A 19929-nucleotide genomic window follows, 5' to 3' on the forward strand; every position below is an offset into this window, starting at 1 on the left:
AGATGAGGTCTCGCTGCCCAGGCGGGTCTCGAACCTGTGGGCTCAGGCAGTCCACTCACCTCAGCCTCCCAAAGGCGCGGGATGACAGGCTGAGCCACTGAGCCCGGCTGGGTCAAGTTTTATATAATCTGTTTAGAAATCATATCTTTTGGTATCTTTCATATCAAATTTACTTATTCATCTGAAACTTTAAAATCTTGTTAGACTTTTAGATGCCATAGCAGAAATGCAGCTCAGCAAAATGGCTCAAAGGAGTGGACATAGGTTAAAGAAACGAGGGTATCTTGAGGCCAGAGGAGACCCAAGCTGCTGAACTGAGGGAGGTAGCAGGGGCACTTGGGAGTGAGTGGAAGTGAATGGCCCAGGACACGTTCTGTGTCTCTGCACTGCCTCTTGGCTTCGTTCTCTTGTGACAGTCTGGTGTCCTCTGTGGCAGGAAGTGGGGCTGCAGCAGAGCTCCGTGGGTCCTGCTGCCGGTCTTGTGGCATTTAGGTTGCCCCAGCAGCCACGGCGGTAGCGGCGTAAGTCACTGCCAGGCATGGACTAAACATTGTGCTTGCTTGTTAACCCATTGGATGACTTTAGGAGCCTGCAGTGCATATTCTTTTTTTTTTTATGAGTTGGAGTCTCACTCTGTCGCCCAGACTGGAGTGCAGTGGCCACTCGCTGCCCAGGTGGGTCTCGAACCCGCGGGCTCAGGCAGTCCGCTCACCTCAGCCTCCCAAAGGCGCAGGATGACAGGCTGAGCCACCGAGCCCGGCAAGTGCGTATTCTTATCATGCACTAAAGTCACAAAGCTTGGTAGTGGCAGACCTGGGTTCAAACCCAGGCATTCTGGTTCCTGCATAATCTGACAATTAGCCACTATATCATATTAGTTGAAAACAGTCACAGCAAAGGAATGGAAGGGTTTTTTGTTGGTGGTGTTTGGTTTTTGACCAAGTTAGACTATGGCAAGATAGAAATATGGTTTTGATTTTTTTGTTTATTTTTGTAAAAGATAGGAGAACTGATAATGTTATAATGGAACTGTCTTCAGATCTTTGAAACGTTCTGTGAGTTTTTGTAGAAAGAGACGCGTGATGTGGGCTACCACGTGGCATCTGTCCCATGTGCTGTGTGGTGGAATGAAGGTTTGCATTGGACAGCAGTTGTCATAACTCAGGGTGCTCAGCCAGGGGTGATTTTGCCACCAGGGGACATTTGGCAGTATCCTGAGACATCTCTGGTTGTCATGACTTGTGTGGGGTGCCGCTAAATTTCCTACAGTGTGTGACAGATGGCCCCCCCCCACAAAAGAATTATCCAGTCCAAAATGTTACCAGTGCTGAGATTGAGAGGCACGGCTGGATAGACGGCCATTTTCACATTGTGAGTGTGTGGGCTCAAGAGGTAAGGAATTCTGAGTCCTTGAGAACTTTGGAGAACAGATAGGCTGGGACCAGGTAGGGTGTGATGGTGAGCAGTTACAGAGGGTCTGCAGGAAGACGGAGCAGACACACCTGCTGGCTCCAACATTTCCCCAAGGGGTGGCCTGTATGCGCTGGGGGACCAGGTAAGGAGGCCTAGACTCACTCTCCTGCATCCTCCTCTACCAGATGGTGGTTTCCTGTTTGTAAACAAACTTCAGGACAGCGTTCTAGCAATATTCAGCATTTCTTGACAAAAAAATGGCCTTTATACTCTGATTTGCAACATTAAAATGTATCGATAGGTTTGTGAGAGAAGAAATAAGAGCCATTGTTCTTTTTTGAAAGTTATTTTGTGGCGTTTGGGTTATAATTACAGCCAACATTTATTAAATGCTATGTGCCAGGCACTGTGCTCAGTTGCGCTTAATCTCATGGACCCTCACTGTAGCCCTGTATCATAGTAGCGGATCCTCTGTTTTTCCAGTCCAGAAGTGAGTCTCAGAGAGGTGAACTGTCACACAGCTAGCAATTAGAGTCAGAATTCTGACTTGATTCCATAGATTAAACCCTTAACACGAAATGGTATGCCGCCTTTTGCTGTGAAAAGCAATTCCAGTCCTTTCTCACGACATACTTTTCATCTCTAGTTGCAGTTTCGATACCTACCATTGGGTAATTTTTTGTGTATTTGGTCTCAATTCTTGTTAGTAAGATAATTCAAGTGTTTTTAGAAACAAGTATTCCATATATATTTGAAAGCTTTAAAATATCAAACCTGTGAAATATTCTATTTCCAAATAGTTTCTTCAGAAATCTATTGAATACGGTTAGTAACCAACCTGAGGTAATTATTTGCCTGTGATGATTTAGGAAAAATGCTTATCCTTTCCTTAAATACAAAACCTTGGTATTATTAAATGTTTTGGAATACATAAGACAATTCAGATGGAATATTAAATTCCTCTCAGCTTCTATTTCACCTAATCTATTCAGGTAGAACAGTGTACAAAGCCAGACCACTGAAATTCTGTGTAATAGAAATATTAATATAAAAAAGAAGATAGAGGCCGGGCACCATGGCTCAAGCCTGTAATCCAGCACTTTGGGAGGCTGAGGTGAGAGGCTTGCTGGAGTCCAGGAGTCCGAGACCAACCTAGGCAACTTGGTGAGACCTAGTCTCTACAGTAGTCAATAATTAGCCAGGCGTGGTAGCACGCCTCTAGTTCCAGCTACTTGGAAGGTGAAGTGGAAGGATCACCTGAGCCCAGCAGGTCAATGCTGGGGTGGCCGCAAGTGTACCACTGCACTCCATGCTGGGTGACAGAGTGAGCCTGACTCAAAGAAAAATAAGATACGGCCCGACTTCCCCATTTGGGGAATGGAGTATCAAAAAAGAGGGGCTGTTCAGTAAATGCTTGTGAACAAATTAGATTGCATTTGACATTGCATAATACTTGTGTGTCTCCATCCATCAGACTTTTACCTCCAAAGCAAGTAATTGTTACACATACGTTGTTGTTTCCTCTTGGAAAGCTTAGGGTGGGAACAGAGGTTAGCTGGGGAGCAGGTGGGAGAAGGCGGGGACAGCACAGGTGTCTGAAAGTACTAACTTTTTGTCAGCTTCTGGCACTGGGGGTGAGTGATAAGTTGTCTTCTTTTGTTAATAAGAATATTGTTTCTTTGATGTTTTGTTGTATTTCGTTTGCCAGCAGCCTGGTCTTTGGAGACAAAGTCCAGCAGTTTGGAGGGAGGGAGGCCGGCGAGGGAGGGGGAGAAGGGGAGTGTGAATGGCTGGCACCAGGGTTGGCCTTCCTGCTGCTGCCCCACCCTCCCGGTGTGAACGTGGTTTCCTGGATCCTCCTGCCCACCCTCCCCACCTTCTTCCTCACGGGGCTTAGGGCCGATTATTGGCAACATTTATGCCAGTGCCTTATGTTTACGTTTTTCCCCCAGAAAACTGACATTGTGGAAATTGCTGGCTCCCAGCGTGCTTCTTTGCTGTGTTAACTTTTAAGTTACTTACATTGTTTAGTTGCATCTAGTTGAATATTCAATCTAAGAGTTATTCAGTAATAAAAGCTTGATTAGTCTTAGGAGCTAGAAGATACAATAAATTGATTTATGTGTGGTAAGTTTTTGAGAAATGAGTCATTCATTGATAACTTTATTCAGTCTTGCTGGTTTAATGTGGTTTGAATACTATCTTCTCTGTGTTCTCAATAGGATTTGACTCTGCAAGAAGCAAAATCTTCCTTTTCCCTAGAAATAAAGGTCTCTCTGTTTACTTATTTGAAAAATCTGGTTTTGCTGCTAATTTAGATTGAGAAGATATACCTCAACAAGGTTAAAAGAGTAACATGAACGTAGTGACCAAATGAAATCTTGAAGGTTGTATGTAAAAATCTAATCTTTTTCCCCTGTTTGCTGTATGTAACCTTTTTGAGGGGTGGAAGGCGGGACAGGAGCGGTCAACTCAGAGCCAGATGTGCCTTTGTCGGTCCACATTTCCACTGCCCAAAGCATAAGCCTGCCCCTGTGGGTCACCGCGAGCAAGCCAGCCTCTGCCGAGTCCCAGGCCTCTGCTTACACGTCTTACTGGAACTAAATGATGTTGCCATTTTTATTTTTAGGTTTGCTGGCATGGGTAATCTCATTAAGGTGCTAACCAGGGACATAGACCACAATGCAGCACATTTTTTCTTGGACTTTGAAAGTAAGTCTCTTGAGCCCTTCACAGCTGGTGCGTCATGGTAAAGGTGAAAGATAATGATCCTCACACCGCAGTGAAGGCCAGCCAGAGTATTTGTTAATTAAACATGGGGATCGAGCAAAGGTTGCATGATTTTCTTCTTACTCGTAGGCAAACATCACCATCATATGTATAATTCTTTAGTTTTTCATTTGCTAAAATCATGTCGAGTCTGTAGCCAGTGCTGTCCTTTCATTAGTCCATGAAGCAAGTAGCCTTATGATGAATATTCTAATAGTATGCTTTAGTGACGATGCCAAACAGCGTTTGCTTTCAACAATTTTATTTAAAAATCAGAACTGTGCTGCATATCTGGAATCAATACATTAACTGCCACCAATTATCAATCATCCAAATTTGGCTGGAAATCTGTGCTCTATTTAATGGCATGCAGGAAGTAAGTTTTACTTTACACTGTTTTAAGATGAGAAGCAACGGCGAGCTGTGGCCGAACATATTCAAATTTGGCTTTGAAAGAAATTGTCATTCGGTGCTGTACTAACAAGATGACTTGAATAATTCTTGATCAGAAATTTCTTTTTCAGAATACTAGCACTATTGGAATACTTAAGGAATTGTTCATTATAAGGCCATTAACGAAACATGTCTTGGGAGGATGTTGAGAAGAATTAGAGCAAGAGTGTGCCACTGTGTACAGGAAACCCACATTTCACCTCTAGGTTCCTACATACCAACACCTTGAGAACCCGGTTTGCTGTCTGCCAGAGCACAGTCTGGGTAACCTGAAGGATGAATTCATGGCCTAATGAACATTTTCCCTGTTACTATTTTTTTAAAGCAAATTTCAGATGTTCTTTTTTATAAAGGGATATTTTCTCTTTTCTCATTCTTGTCTCGACAGGTACCTTAACATGGGGAATCTTCTTAAAGTTTTGACATGCACAGACCTTGAGCAGGGGCCAAATTTTTTCCTTGATTTTGAAAGTGAGAAGATGATTTTATATCTATTTCTCTTTGCCTGCAGTAGACTGCGTTTGTCTTGCACTAAATGAATGTTTCCACTTCGCCATCTTTTTAACTGCTTTGCATGACTGAGCTGTGAATTGTTTGAGTAAAATTTCTGGTGCCTTCTAGAACTGGAAGTCATATTTTATAGATTAAGTTGTGATGATAAAATGATTTTTGAGTTTTTCTAAGAGATTTCATATCTCTTAGTTGAAGATTATTTTGTAATCTGAGCTCTATTTTATGCAAACATTTTTATGAAAAGTTGAAAGAACTAATACTACCTCAAGATTTATTAATAGAAGTAATATTTGGGGAAGAAATTTTGTTGTAGTTGAGGAAAATCGACTAGGCTGCAATTACTTTAGATGCATATTTAAGTATTTTAATAAATACAAATCTGTTCATGAAGGCCATTCAGAGCTCAGTAATTTGGGCATAATATTAAAAGGTAAGTGTGAACCTAAATTATTTAATCTTTGCAGATCATTTGAAAAGTTAAAAACTCCATGTATTTATTTCAGGAATTCATTTTTTTCTAGCTCTAAATAAAAAGAAAAATAATGGGTTCACAGACCTTTAAGTAATTTGCCTTCTGTTTGTTTTATGTTGCATGACCTATTGTAATATGGTCTAAGAGTGGCAGGTAAGTGTCATTGACCTTGGTGCATGTTGCAAAGCTTTTGCTTTTTTGGCTGTTGGTATCGCTTTAGCTTGTCTGGTTGTCCAATTGAGAAAAATGATATTCAATCGATGTTTTAGTGTTAATGTTGCTATTTTAACTGATCATTAGAAAATTGTTAGGAAAGGGTGAAGAGATAGTCCTTAGGTTTTGAATCATGTGACTGACCCCTTACATTTTTATTTGAGGTTAAAACATTTGAACAAATTTTTAAATACTTAAAATTTAAGACTTTTTCTGATTTTAAGAACACAACAAATCACTTGAACCTCCAGAGAGCCTCTGTCTTTTCTTCTAATTTCAGTTTAGTTTTTATGATTTTATATAATTCATTCTGTTTAATGAATCATATATATATGTATATATTCCTTTAAACCAAGTACAAATTCATATAAGCAAAAAGCTTATCTCCTTTTGTAGAATCATTTGTGATCACTGATATTTTCTTTATTACATTCCCATGAAGAATCTGCTGCAGTTTGGGCTGTGTGCAGGCTAGGACAGAGTAGTGATACCAGCATCAGGACCATATTAAATTGTTGGGTTTTTAAGGGAACGTGTTACCAGATGAATCTTAGTCTTCTTGACCCTTCTCGGCAATTTCACAGTGCTGTTTTAAATGCATGTTCAGCATGACTTTAATCAGCTTGGGGATGTTGAGCGGATTGCTGACTTGGAGATCGTTCTTTCAGACGAGGCAACTTACATCAGAGCTGTATTTTAGTTTATTTGCATCTGTTTCAAACTTGGTCTTTGTGTATTTTTCTGCTGTTCTGTCTCTCTTTTCCTCTTTGTCTCAAATTCCTGACATTGCAGAATCTTGGCTTTGATACAGTCAAGATCTTGTTCAAGACTTGGCACTTGATCTTTTTATAAACCTAGTGTTACATTGTGGTCAAGTGAGAAGCATGAATTTAGATGTAGTATTTAAAAGATAACTTGGTCTTGACTTTTCCGTCTGTGAGGGTATTTGGATCACTATCCCTAACATTTAAATAGCCAATATAGTGGCAGGAAAAGGTTTAAATTGCTAGTAATGACAATAATAACCAGTAGTGCAGAACTGCATATAAAATGTTAACTTCAAAGGAAGATATAAATTAAAAAATGAGGCCGGACTTGGTGGCTTAGCCTGTAATCCCAGCACTTTGGGAGGTCGAGGCGAGAGGATTGCCTGAGCCCGCGGGTTCGAGACCCATCTGGGCAACTTGACGAGACCTCGTCTCTACAATAAATGAAAAAAAATTAGCCGGGTGTGGTAGTGTGTGCCTGTAGTTCCAGCTACTTGGAAGGCTGAGGCGAAAGGATTGCCGGAGACCAGCGGGTTGAGGCTGCAGTGGCCAGGAGCGTGCCACTGCCCTCCAGCCTGGGTGACAGAGTAAGATTCCAACTCAGAAAAAAAAAAGAAAAAAATTTAAAAATGATATTTGTTGCCGGTATCGGCCAGTGTAGAACTTTTGGTTTGACACTTATTGATATACTGTAAATGAAATTTAGTGGAGATACCTTGTATACCAGGCTAGAGTTTGCCCACTGTTATTTCTTATTTAGATTTTAAAATGTGTTTTTTTTATTTTAACATTGGCATTCTTTAATTTTATCTCTCATCCACTTGCTGCATATCATTCTTCTTTTTGGAAACATGCACTTGTAAAGTCTTGCCGTATCGGTAAGCTACTATAGTGACATGGACACTCCCAATGAGTCTTCTCTTAGGTTGTTTTACACCAGATTCAGAATTGCCAGCAAAGTTGATTTGCCTGTTCCTAATGATTACTTGAAATAAAGCTGCATTCTTTTTAATAGTTAGAGTAGCACTTCATTGTTTATTACTAGATAAACAGTCACCTTCAGATCACGTAGTCACATTATTCTTATCATTCGAGTTGGTTAAGTGTAGCCCAATATGTCTCTGTAGTTGGGCAACGATGGAAAAAATTCCATGCAGATGTTTCTGGCTTTTTGCATCCTGTTGTATGCAAATGAAGTATGCTAGTGCATTTGAAATGTGACCGAATGGAATCTTGCAGTTTACAAAATGAAGGCTGTCTTTAAAGTAAATCACAACTCCATTTACTTACACTACACCTCCATCCTGGTAATTGTTTTTCAGTCCAGTTTAACGTGCATTTATGGCTTGAACCAGCCAATAGGCGTTGAGTATGCAAAGATCACTGAGATGCAACCCCTCCTTGGGGAGCTCTCAGTCGAGTACGATAGAGAGAATGCAAACTCATAATCTAATTGGCATCATTTACATTCAAAGTGTAGATTAAGAGCTTATTAACTTCATGTGGCAATGAATAGATTGGACATCATCATGGAAGTCTTTCTGAGGGTGATGTTGGAATTGTGTTTGGGAGGGGGAATTAAAATGTTTGGAGCTAGCACAGTGACTCACGCCTCTTAATACCAGCACTTGGGAGGCTCAGGCAGGAGGCTCACTTGAGCCCAGGAATTCAAGACCAGCGTGGGCAACATAGCAAGACCTTGTCTCTGTAATTTAAAAGGAAAAAGAAGTAGCCAGGCATGGTGGTGTGCACCTGTAGTACTAGCTATTCGAGAGACTGAGGCAGAAGAGTCACATGAACCCCAGAGGTCGAGGCTGTAGTGAGCCATGATCATGCCACTGCACTCCAGCCTGGGTGTCAGAGTGAGACTCCAACTTAAAACAAAACAAATGTTTCAAGAAGCATCTTGGACAAAGGCCTTAAGGCATGTAATGTCATTCAGTGTTCACTGAAATATACTGTTTTTTACTTTTGTTAGGACTTTTTCTTTAAAACAAATTACAGCTAAACGTTAGATTTTCTTGTGATTTTGTTTAATAAATGTCCAATTAAGATAAAAGGTCAGAATTACTCCATAAAATTTGGCAGCAGTCATGCTAATGACAGCATATAAAAAGAGCTAAATAGCCTCTTCTAGTTCTTGGAGTTCTTACTATTTATTGTGTAACAACACTGTTACTTTACAGCTCATTGTAATGCTAAATCTTTAGCCTGAATACTCACTCACTAAATTTTGGTTCTCAGGAGAAGAGGGACTCTAGTTTTGTGTCCTTTCCCCAGCCTTAGCATAGTGCTTTTTAAGTGATAGAAGTTTGGTACATTTTTGTTAAGCGTGATTTACTTGTCTCTAGATAGATCAGACTGGCAGAGTAAGTAGAGGTGATTGTCAGTAAATGAGAGCCAGAATCTGTTTGCTCTGGTTCATTGTTGTAATGCCTTTCCATTGAGTCATACATCTCCTCTACTTCTTGTGTCTTTTATGTTACCTGTTTCCTGTCACCATTTAAAAATATTGGGACCCACTCTCTGACTTATTTTTTTCACTTACCTCTTGCATACTTTCAATTTCCTTTGCCCTATATTTTGAAATATCTTTATTCTGGTGGCATCTTTCTTACGTATTTATTTATTTATTCAGAGATCAACACGCATAGTAGTCTTCTTTAGTTTGTGCTGGAAACTTCCTGATGTCTCTGTACTTTCTCATTCATTCAAAAAATATTTATTATATAAAACCTACTAGGTACTGAATTTACATATGTACCAGTGGTATGCACTGTACATTTTGGTCCCTACCTTGATGAAACTTACAGAGACAGTTGTATATATTGATTGAATGGGTGAATGTAAGGTTAAAGCAGAAAGACCCTTTATTACAATTAAAATTTTTATGTTGACTTACTTTTTATATTTTTCCTTTCACAGCTAATCTTTGCCACCTTTTGCATTGTTGTAACAGCTTCAATGTTAGCAATTATTTTTAGTGACTCTTCTACCCTCCACCCCACAGGAAATTGGTGTGAAGTTACGAAAATATTTAATTTTACCCTCAAATGATAAGAACGGTTGAAACATGCCTTAATTTCCCTTGAACATCTTTTATAACTAAGCTTGATGAGTAATCAGTATGTCTACTCTCAGTAATGGGTACATTATTTTACAATCAGATGAATATCCTTTTGTTAGCTGTCTAAGTGGTACATTTTTTTTGAAATAGTAAAGCCATTCTTTTTTATAAAGAATCAAAGTGACAAGTCTTGGTTGCATTATATAATACCATTTTTTGAAATTTAAAGAAATCTTTATTTTATGCAGTTTTTTTCCTCTTAGTATTTCAAACCCTTTTGCATGACTTGCTCTCAGTAAAGTAGTGCTTACCTGTCTGCTTTTTTCTGTTTGTCTTCATTTCTACAGCAGTCTTCAGCAGCTTTCAAAATTATAAATGTGACTTTCCTGTGACAGTCTAAAAAATGTTGAATCAGTGTGGTGCTGGGTGTTTCTCCCACCCTTGAGGGAAACTCGAATCTTCTCCTTTAGTTTTAAATTTCTTGGTACTTATTAAACCTTTACTAGTTATTAACCACTTACAAGGTCTACTTATTTAAGTCTACTTGAGAATGTTTTGTTTGTATGTAAGTCTCAGTGTCACATTTTTATGTTAACAGCTAGTCACCACACCAAAAATACATAGTTTAGTATTTTCAAACTTCACGAATACTTTCGATACATAATAGTTAAAATATCGTCCTTTGTCATGAATTCCCACTTCATGATTCAAACTATAATATGTGTCTACTATTGATGTTATGTTTGTAGTTCCACAATTCCATATGAAAAAGTATAAAACTCGTTTTTGCATGTAAAAAGTATTTTTTTCTACTGCATTTGGTGTAAGTATAAAAGTTATGAGGAGTGCTTTTTTAAAAAGTGTGTGTCTAACATATGGTCTGGCTAAATGCAAAAAAATATTACTGCTAAATGACAAAACCTGATTTGAAAAAAACTGATCATTTAGCTCCAATATCAGTGTTTGTTTCTAGTAATGTCTTTGTCACTTTGGACAGAGGGTTTTTAAAATTTTTCAATTGGCTCTTCTTTTGTAATTATTTTGTCACAGTATTTTCATTCTTAAAAAACACATGATTTCTGAAAATAAGTTTGAAAAATAAGGGAACAGATATGTGAACACAAATTCTTAAGTTGGCTTTGCATATGAATGTTACTTTATTGTTGCTGTAGTATGTTTCACATATGTTGAATTTAAAATTTGGTACCATAATTATTGATTTTTTATAAATTTGTTGTATATTTTTGCCTAGTTAGTAAGCTTAATGGGTGGAATTGAATTATGTTTTGCTCCAAGCATAAAATGAATTTATAGTTATTTAGGCATCTCTTCTATCAGTTTCATATGTGAAATGTATTAAATTAAAAAAAGTTGTCCTTTGAGAAACAAACAGTTGAGTTATTATAAAAAGCAGGATTTCTGTTAACTCGAGTCAAGCTGAGAGAAATCCAGGCTTAGTTACCTTTATCGTTATGCTTTATGGCTCACCCACAGGTGGTGAATGTGCCCACGTGTGTGTGTCTCTGATAATGCTTCAGGAATAGTACTGAGTGCAGCTTAAAGCATCTAGTTTTCAGCAGCTCCGTTCTGAGCAGTTTTGTAATTTGAACGCCCCTCTGCACAGCAGTCTTGACCTTTGTGCATCTGCAGAGCAGTTCAGTGATACTACCCTTGGCTTTGGCCTTTGATGTCTGTTTCCTCCCTTCTGTAGCTTATACCATCATATTTGTTGAGACAGAATTAAAAGTGATCCCTAGGAAAGGGGAGCCTCTAAAAAGTATTCTTTAAAGTTTTTACTTTTTTTGTATCAAAAATCACTCGGAGATAAAGTAATTTTAGTCTTAAACTAGAGATCAACAAGGTATCTTTGTAGGCTTTCAATTCTAGTGCATTAAAACAGATCATGACTGCTGCGTTTACAGTCAGTGATGGTGATGTATGTAGTAGAAAAAGTGATTGTTAAGACTATTAACTTAAAATTTCAATTATAATTCAGATTGGTTTAATATACCAAATCATAATTTGTAACTTTAAATAGTAATGGTCTCTTGCTTTCTGTGTTGATTAACTTGATGCTAGTTATTTAAATGCAGAGCTGTGGAAAAGTTTAGTCTTTTCTAAGAAAATAAAGTTAACATTGAGTAAACATTTGGAAATCTGGGTTGTTAATTACTTAGAGTTATACATGTATTTAAAAAATTCATGTCACTGTAAATTTTCTTGTGCTTTCCTGCTATTTAGATGCCCAGCCTACAGAGTCTGAGAAGGAAATTTATAATCAGGTGAATGTAGTATTAAAAGATGCAGAAGGCATCTTGGAAGACTTGCAGTCATACCGAGGAGCTGGCCATGAAATACGAGAGGTAATGTGCGTTTACATCTTTCCCCGTTAATAGAGATGAACTATGTCCACTCTTGGGTGTTTTCTAGACTTGAGAGTTCTCTACTTTATATTAAGTATTATTGAAGGATGGTTGCTTGGCATCGTTTCAAAAACGGTTGCAGTGACATGAGGGTAAAAGGAAAATAGTGTCTCATAAATAAGCAATTTATGTGTAGTAAAGAAAATTGGGTTTACTTTTTTGTTGCTCTCGCACTTGAAATGTACAGGATTCCTGGGGAGCTCTTACTGTTTTCTTTGGCTGTGTTCTGCCAGTCTGTTTTTTCTACTTCTCTTCAGCTTCCTAGGAGAAAGCCGAAATCATCCTTGCAGTCTGGACACAAGAAAATGTCTCGTGTGGCCTCTGCTTTCTTCTCCCAAACCTGGGTGCGTTCAGGTTTCCATTTCTTCCATTTCTCAGAAGAAACTGCGTCTCTGCTGCTGTCCAAGACTAGCTTCTCTGCCTGTGTTCTTCATCCTGTTTTGGAACTTTTGAAATTCTTCCTTCTCTTGGTTTCAGCTTCTTTCTTCTTGGGCGGCTTTATTCCCTCCAGCTTGTCCAAGCGTGGGTGTCCTGCCCTTCCCAGAGAAGCTCCTCGGCCTCTGGGCCCTGGTTTTCCTCTCTTGGTGAAAGGCCATCCGGAGGCAGTGCCACGCGGTGACCCTCCCTCCCTCTCTCCACTCTGTCACTCTTCTCATGATGAGGAGGCAGAAGTCGTCAAGGACCAGCCTCTGGGTGTGCGGTCCATAGCCAGCTCGATTTCTCTTGTGATGTTTGGAGCAGTGGTGACGGCAGAGCCCGTGCAGACACCGGAAGACGACAGTTCCTCAGGTGTTTTGGTGACTGAGGCTGTTGGCAGAGGAGATGGTGGGCAGGTGAATTCCGCTGCCCACTCTCCTGCAGCTTCTTGCTGCCCTGTGTCTTGCACAGGCCCGCTTCCTTGTGGCAGCCTTGTCTGGAAAGCACTTCCCCCTTTGCCAGTTGCAGTCCCCTCCCCCTACACGTCCTGACAACCCCCTGCTTCCTCTTCCTCTTCCGCCCTAGCACTTTACACACATTGCTTTTATGGTAACCATCTGGGTTTCGTTTTGTTGTTTTTAAACCATTGATATTGGATGTTTGTGTCTCCACCACTGTATTTCCAGCTTGAGGAGGGTAAACCTGGCTTCTTGCCTATTTTGGTGTTACCAGCAACCTAGTCCAGTGCTTAGTAAGCAGTTAACTGTTGAAGAAGCAAATGCAAGAGCTTTAGACTTTCAATTCTGGCAATATTATTAGCTTAGTGAAACTTTAAGATTTCAGTAAATTGGCCGAGCTCGGTGGCTCAACCTGTAATCCCAGCACTTTGGAAGGCTGAGGCGAGTGGACTGCCTGAGCCCGCAGGTTCGAGACCCTCCTGGGCAACTTGGCGAGACCTCGTCTCTATAATAAATAAAAAACCAGCTGGGCATGGTAGCACGCTCCTGTAGTTCCAGCTACTTGGAAGGCTGAGGCGGAAGGATCCCCGGAGCCCAGCAGGTCGAGGCTGCGGTGGCCAGGAGCATGCCACTGTGCTCCAGTCTGGGCAACAGAGTGAGACTCCAACTCAAAAAACAACAACAAAAAAAAATTAGTAAATTAAGGTATATAACTATTTCTGTGAAATTTAAGTTCTCTAAACATTTAAGCATATTTTGAAAAATCAAACATTTGAAAGATTTAAAAGATTAAGCAGTATTTTAATTGTTAAATTGCCGTTTTCCTGTAAGTCACACCAATTCACAAGTTGTTCTAAAATGTTTCATACTGTCTCCATGTTGATTATTAGATATAGATTACTTTTTTTTTTTTTTTTTTTGAGTTGGAGTCTCACTCTGTCACCCAGTGGCACACTCCCGGCCACTGCAGTCTCGACCTGCTAGGCTCCGGCGATCCTTCCACCTCAACCTTCCAAGTAGGCAGAACTACAGGTACACGCCACCACGCCTGGCTAATTTTTTGATTATTGTATAGATGAGGTTTCACCAAGTTGCCTGGGTGGGTCTCAAACCCACGGACTCAGGCAATCCACTCGCCTCGGCCTCCCAAAGTGCTGGGATTACAGGCTGAGCCACTGAGCCTGGCCAAAGATACAGATGACTTTTAATTGTTTATAAGTATTAGGTCATTAAACTTCTTTAAAGTTTGTTTTATCATTGAATTCTTATCATCAAGTTATAATCATCTCCTATAAGCAATAAAGAAAAAAATCTGGCTAGACTTGGTGGCTCACACATGTAATCCCAGCACTTTGGGAGGCTGAGATGGGATGATTGCTTGAGCCCAGGAGTTCCAGACCAGCCTGGAAAACACAGTGAGACCTTGTGTCTACAAAAAAATTTTAAAGATCAGCCAGGCATGGAGGCTGAAGCCTGTAGTCCCAGCTACTTGGGAGGTTGAGGCAGGAGGATCACTTGAGCCCAGGAGCTTGAGGTTGCGGTGAGCCGTGATCATGTCACTGCATTCCACCCTGGGTGGCAGGTGGCAGCCTGAGACCCCGACTAAAAAAAGAAAAAACTCCTTTACCATAGGGACAAATGCTATTCATTACCTATTTGATTTTTTTTTTAAGGTAGGATTTATTTTTCTTTGCAATACTTCACATTGAAAGGGTTATTCTGCTTCTGTGTGAGAGAACGCTCCCTACAATAAAAAAGTTGTTTCCCCAGAGTTTGCATATAGACAGTGGATTGCATATTAAGATTCCGTTGTAATCTTCTGGAAGAGAGTTCAGTGATAGAAAAGCGTGTACATAGGATACTCCAAAGAGGGTGAGTGGGCTGTGAACCCAGAAGCTCTTGGTGCTGGGACCAAGGTGGAAGTTGTGTGCAGGGTGCCGGCCACTCCACAGTGCTGCTTTCCTGAGGAGACACAGATGCAGCCACAGGGAGTTCTCAGAATGTTCCGGGTTGATGAGGGGAGAAAGTCAACAAATGTCTCAACGTTTAGAAGACAAGAAAGTTTATGTAGAAAATATCATTGAGGATCACCGAAAGAGAAGGGAAGAATAAAAAACAGTAAGAGGCTGAGTGCAGTGACTCACACCATAATCCCAGCACTCTGGGAGGCGGAGGCAAGAGGACTGCCTGAGTCCAGACGTTCGAGACCATCCCAGGCAACTTGGTGAGACCTTGTCTCTACAGTAAATCAAAAAGGTTGACCCAGCGTGGTGGAAGGCTGAGGCAGAAGGATTGCCTGAGCTCAGGAAGTCAAGACTGCAATAGCTTTGAGCATGTCACTGCGACAGAGTGAGACTCCAACTAAAAATAAAAACAAAAACAAACAATAAGAGATTCACATTACTTTTGCAGGCTCAGATTTTTCATGCAAGCTGGAGGTATAAGATTTTCAAGTGCATATAGCTGTAGCCAGGTATCCCAGCCCAAGTCTCAGAACCTGTGCTTTTCTGATACAAATGCCAAAATACTAAATAAAATGTAGGCTATCATATCAAAGAGTATATAAAAGGATAATATATTATGACCCATTGGGGTTTATTCTGGGATGTAAGCCTGGTTTAACATTAAAAAATCATTTGTCATTCACCATATTAACAAACTAAAAGAGAAAATTTGTCTCCATAGATGTAGAAAAAGCATTTGATGAAATCCAACCTGCATTTCTAATAAAAATTATCAGCAGGCTGGCTGTGGTGGCTCATGCCTCTAACCTCAGCGTTTTGGGAGGTGGAGATGAGAAGACTGCCTGAGCCCAGGGATTTGAGACCAGCCTGGGCAACTTGGTGAGATGTCATCTCTACAATAAATAAAAAAAATTAGCCAGGTGTGGTGGCACATGGCTGTAGTTCCAGCTACTTGGAAGGCTTAAGACTTATGATAATAAAGGTACAATCATTAAACTGCTTGGTAAAGGAACTAAGGAAAGAGAAGTAGAAATAAGATATGTAAGTTAGAAAACTCTTTAAAAGCTGAATTTAAATCTACTGTAGATGGAGGACAAATGTGTAAATTATTCAAGAAGTTGAAGAATGTTCAATGAGAAATTGATGTGTGGGTTTAATACAAATAGAAAAGATTTCTAAAGAATAGAAAAACAATTTAAATTAATAAAGGAAAGCACGGATGAAAGCTGCATATATACCAAATATACAAAGAATAGGTCAACATTAAAACTTTATGTTGCTAATTAATTAATCAGACTTAGTAGAGCAATCAACCATTCTACCTGTGAAAAAGTACAGACAATAGAGAAAGTGTTTAGCTTTACTTGTAAGTGTACATCACTGTTGAAGTTTTGGTTGGTTGGTTTATGAAAAGCAGGCCATCTCAGTCAGTGCAAGTAGTATTGTAAAGTGACTGTCTTTTTGGAGGTCGGTTTGGCAATGTATAAAATAAGAACCATGAAATTATTTGTTCTCGTATACCACCAGTTACTTCTGTTTTAGAAAACGTATTCCAGACAACTTTAATTCAAGAGGAAATGTAAATGGAGGGAAGAATAAGAAGCAATAAGAGACCAGGTGTCACAAAGGGTTCACACCTGTAATCCCAGCCACCTTACCTAGTAGCTTTAATATAGAAGCAATTTATAATTGAGTTCTTGTGAAGACAAAATTAGATAATCTGGCCGGGCATGGTAGCTCCCAGCACTTTGGGAGGCCAGGGCAGATCACTTGGCCCCACTTGTAGTCCTAGCTACTTGGAAGGCTGAGGTGGAAGGACTCGAGCCCAGGGGTTTGAGGCTACAGTAAGCTATGATTGTGTCACTGCACTCCAGCTTGGCCTACAGCACAAAACCTTGTTTATTAAGAAAAATAATTTAGCTCATCCATGTAAACCACATAGTATAATGCCTAATACAAAGCTAACATAAACTGAGAGTTTTCATTTTTCCTTTCTTTCTTTTTTTTTTTTGGAGATAGTGTCTCACTCTGTCGCCCAGACTGGAGTGCAGTGGCCGCTCCTGGCCACCGTAGCCTTGACCTGCTGGGCTCTGGAGATCTTCCACCTCAGCCTTCCAAATAGCCGGAACTATAGGTGCACGCTACCACACCTGGCTAATTTTTTGATTTATTGTAGAGATGAGGTCTCACCAAGTTGCCCAGGCGGGTCTCAAACCCGCGGGCTTAGGCAATCCACTCATCTCAGCCTCCTAAGGCACAGGATTACAGGCTGAGCCACCGAGCCCGGATATTTTTCCTTTTTTCTTCTTCTTCTTTTTTTTTTTTTTTTTTGAGTCTGGAGTCTCACTCTGCTGTCCAGGTGGGAGTGCAGTGGCACCATCATGGTTTACTGCAGCTTTGACCTCTGGGGCTCAGCGATCCTTCTGCCTCAGACTCCCTAGTAGCTGGGACTACAGGTGTATGCCACCATGTCTGGCTTATTTATTTATTTGTCTGTCTGTTTATTTCATAGAGGCAAGGTCTTGCCACGTTGTCCAGGCTGGTTTTGAGTTCCTGGACTCAAGCAGTCCTCCTGCCTTGGCCTCCAAAAATGTTGGGATTGCAGGCATGAGCCACTGTTCCTGGCCAAATGGAGAATTTTCTTTTATGATGATGTTAGTGATGTCATATATATTTTAATTTAAGTAATGTTTTATTAAATTTGATTCTAATTTAGAATAATATGTGATTTAAGATAGAATCTATTAAATAAGCAAATCTTATTGTCTAGGAAAAATCACTAGAGGGAGAAATAAGTTCTTTTCGTTAACGCAGAATGTCCATAACAGTTGTAACTTTTTTGGAAATGAGTTGCAATACCTGCTCCATGATTGCTTTACCATGACATTTAGCAAGTACACTTTTGCGTGTTGGGCTATAATTGAGTATTGACCCAAAACCTTACCTAACTGCAGCAAAAAGTCGCTTGGGTGGACAAGGCGGGTAGGGCAAGGGGGTCATGATGTTTTTCGTCAAAAACTGCTGAACACTCAGCGTGGTGTGGGCACGTATGTGCGTGAATCACCCATCACAGAATGGGAAAGCATGTTGGAAAAAACCTCAAGAAAAATTTCACTGAAGTAAAATGCAACTTCTCACAGCAACACTAGCTGTTACACTGGTGCCACTAGGTTCTTAGAACACTAACTAGTGGGGAAGGCCTGTTGGTATCACAGAGGGGCTGCCCTCCAAAAGATAATTCTGGCTTTTTGGGGTTCCTCCCTTGTATAATGTGAAATAAGGATTGTTACACGTTTTAATGTCAGGTTTTCTTTCAGGATTACAATATGTCTAGATAATCACATAAGTAGGATTGACTTCAGGCTTCTATTGAGTTTAAGCATCATTTTTACAAAATTGTATAAAACATCAAGAAAATGTTAAAATAGCTTATAAGTTGCTTAAGCAGTGTCTAGCACATTTATTTGGTTTGCAGCTAGTTTAATCAGAGCATCTTTGAACTCTCTCTGGGTTCAGTTTGATTTTGCTTTCTTGTTTCTCTTGGGTGGACTCAGTACTAGTGGCTTGGGAATGTCTAGACATGTTCATAGACCCTCCTGATAATGTGTGTAAGCTGGCCTCTACCTTGGTTATGAATTCCAGCTTTCAGATCATGTGTGCAGTTTGTTTGAAGATGTTAGAGAAACCAAGTTGTTGAGAAAGGCATAAAGTTCCATAAAGAATCAAGAACAGCATCTACAGGCAAAAGGAAGATGGGCAAGAAAATACATTTCTTTGGGAATGACCCTCTGTGGCCTGAAACGATTGCCTCAGGGTTTGAAAGAGTAGATATCTAAAAAGGCATTGTTCATATTTATATTAAGGATTATGTTTTGTTTTCTCCCCTTTCAGATTTACAGCTAGTTTGTCTTGTAACTCAGGAAAGTCTGAGATAATCTGGAATCCAGAATAGGATTTTAGTTACAGAGAACTCGTGTCTGTGATAGTTCCTAAATCGCATTTTTCAGACCGATTTCGGTTCTTAAGTGCTAACTAGTTATCTTAGAGCTAGTTTGGGTTCTGGAACTTGTCTTATCTCAAGTATTTGAGCCAGTTTCCTGAGTTGGCATCTTCATTTATTGCCTGACTTTTTTGGTTTTCTTTTCTTCCACCAAAGTAACTCTTTGACAAAGAAATACTAAGAGAGCCTGTCTGTGATATGGGAAACAATATGAAATCTTTTCCTTTTGTGGATTTGAAAGGCACAAGGATGATATACTTAGCCAAACATATTGTGCCATTTAAAAAGTATTATATTTATATCGGTTGCAAGGATAACTAAGAATGTATTGAAACCAGTTAAAGTATCCGTGGAGTTGAGAAGACCCACTCTCAGCATTCCTGGGTCCTTTATTTTTATTTTATAGATTATACCTGGGTTTCTTACATATGCTAAAACCTAAAACTTACATTTTAATGTAAAAGTGATACTGTTGTGATTTTTTTAAAAATCTAACCATTGTTATTCTTTGTCTTTTGAAGGCAATCCAGCATCCCGCAGATGAGAAGCTGCAGGAGAAGGCGTGGGGTGCAGTTGTACCACTTGTAGGCAAATTAAAGAAATTTTATGAATTTTCTCAGAGGTTGGGTAAGTTGAACCTTTTCTCATTGTGTTTTTCCTAGTGCAAAAGACATTTATTAGTGCCAGAAGGTAGTCTGAGTATTTTATGTCCACAGTGCTGAATTTGGCTTCATGTCTGTTATATAAGTAAACAAGCTTGTAAGATTGCTGTGTAATTTTATCATTCCTATCAATTTGATCATTCCTATCAACCTGGATTGTTAAATTTTTTAGGCCATCTTTCTCCACAAATTGTTTTTCTTATTTCTACAGTCTTAGATGTATGAACTGAACATAATTAGCAATAATTTTAAGAACACAAAAATGTAAGTCACCCAAGGACCTGAAGATTCGTTCCCCACATGTGAGAAAGCACTTACTGTAGAGAATTATACCAGGT

The 19929-nt window shown here is 39.7% G+C and overlaps 1 protein-coding gene across 4 annotated transcripts in view; it reads left to right on the forward strand.

Moving 5' to 3' along the window:
• FAM49B (family with sequence similarity 49 member B) overlaps nt 1-19929 on the forward strand; it is a 61146-nt gene that overhangs the window by 22065 nt on the left and 19152 nt on the right. The window contains exons 2-4 of one of the 4 annotated variants that reach the window (XM_008058505.1): nt 5024-5106; nt 11909-12030; nt 19451-19556. In XM_008058505.1, coding sequence (XP_008056696.1) covers nt 5034-5106; nt 11909-12030; nt 19451-19556 — 301 coding nt within the window. In that variant the 5' untranslated portion in view covers nt 5024-5033. Of the gene's footprint in view, nt 1-3721; nt 4126-5023; nt 5107-11908; nt 12031-12391; nt 12435-19450; nt 19557-19929 lie in introns of those variants that run through there. The other 3 variants (XM_021712569.1, XM_008058506.2, XM_008058507.1) reach the window with 3 other exon arrangements.

This window comes from Carlito syrichta, unplaced genomic scaffold (assembly GCF_000164805.1).
Source record: "Carlito syrichta isolate Samal-C Ts95f unplaced genomic scaffold, Tarsius_syrichta-2.0.1 Scaffold303367, whole genome shotgun sequence".
Taxonomy (NCBI): domain Eukaryota; kingdom Metazoa; phylum Chordata; class Mammalia; order Primates; family Tarsiidae; genus Carlito; species Carlito syrichta.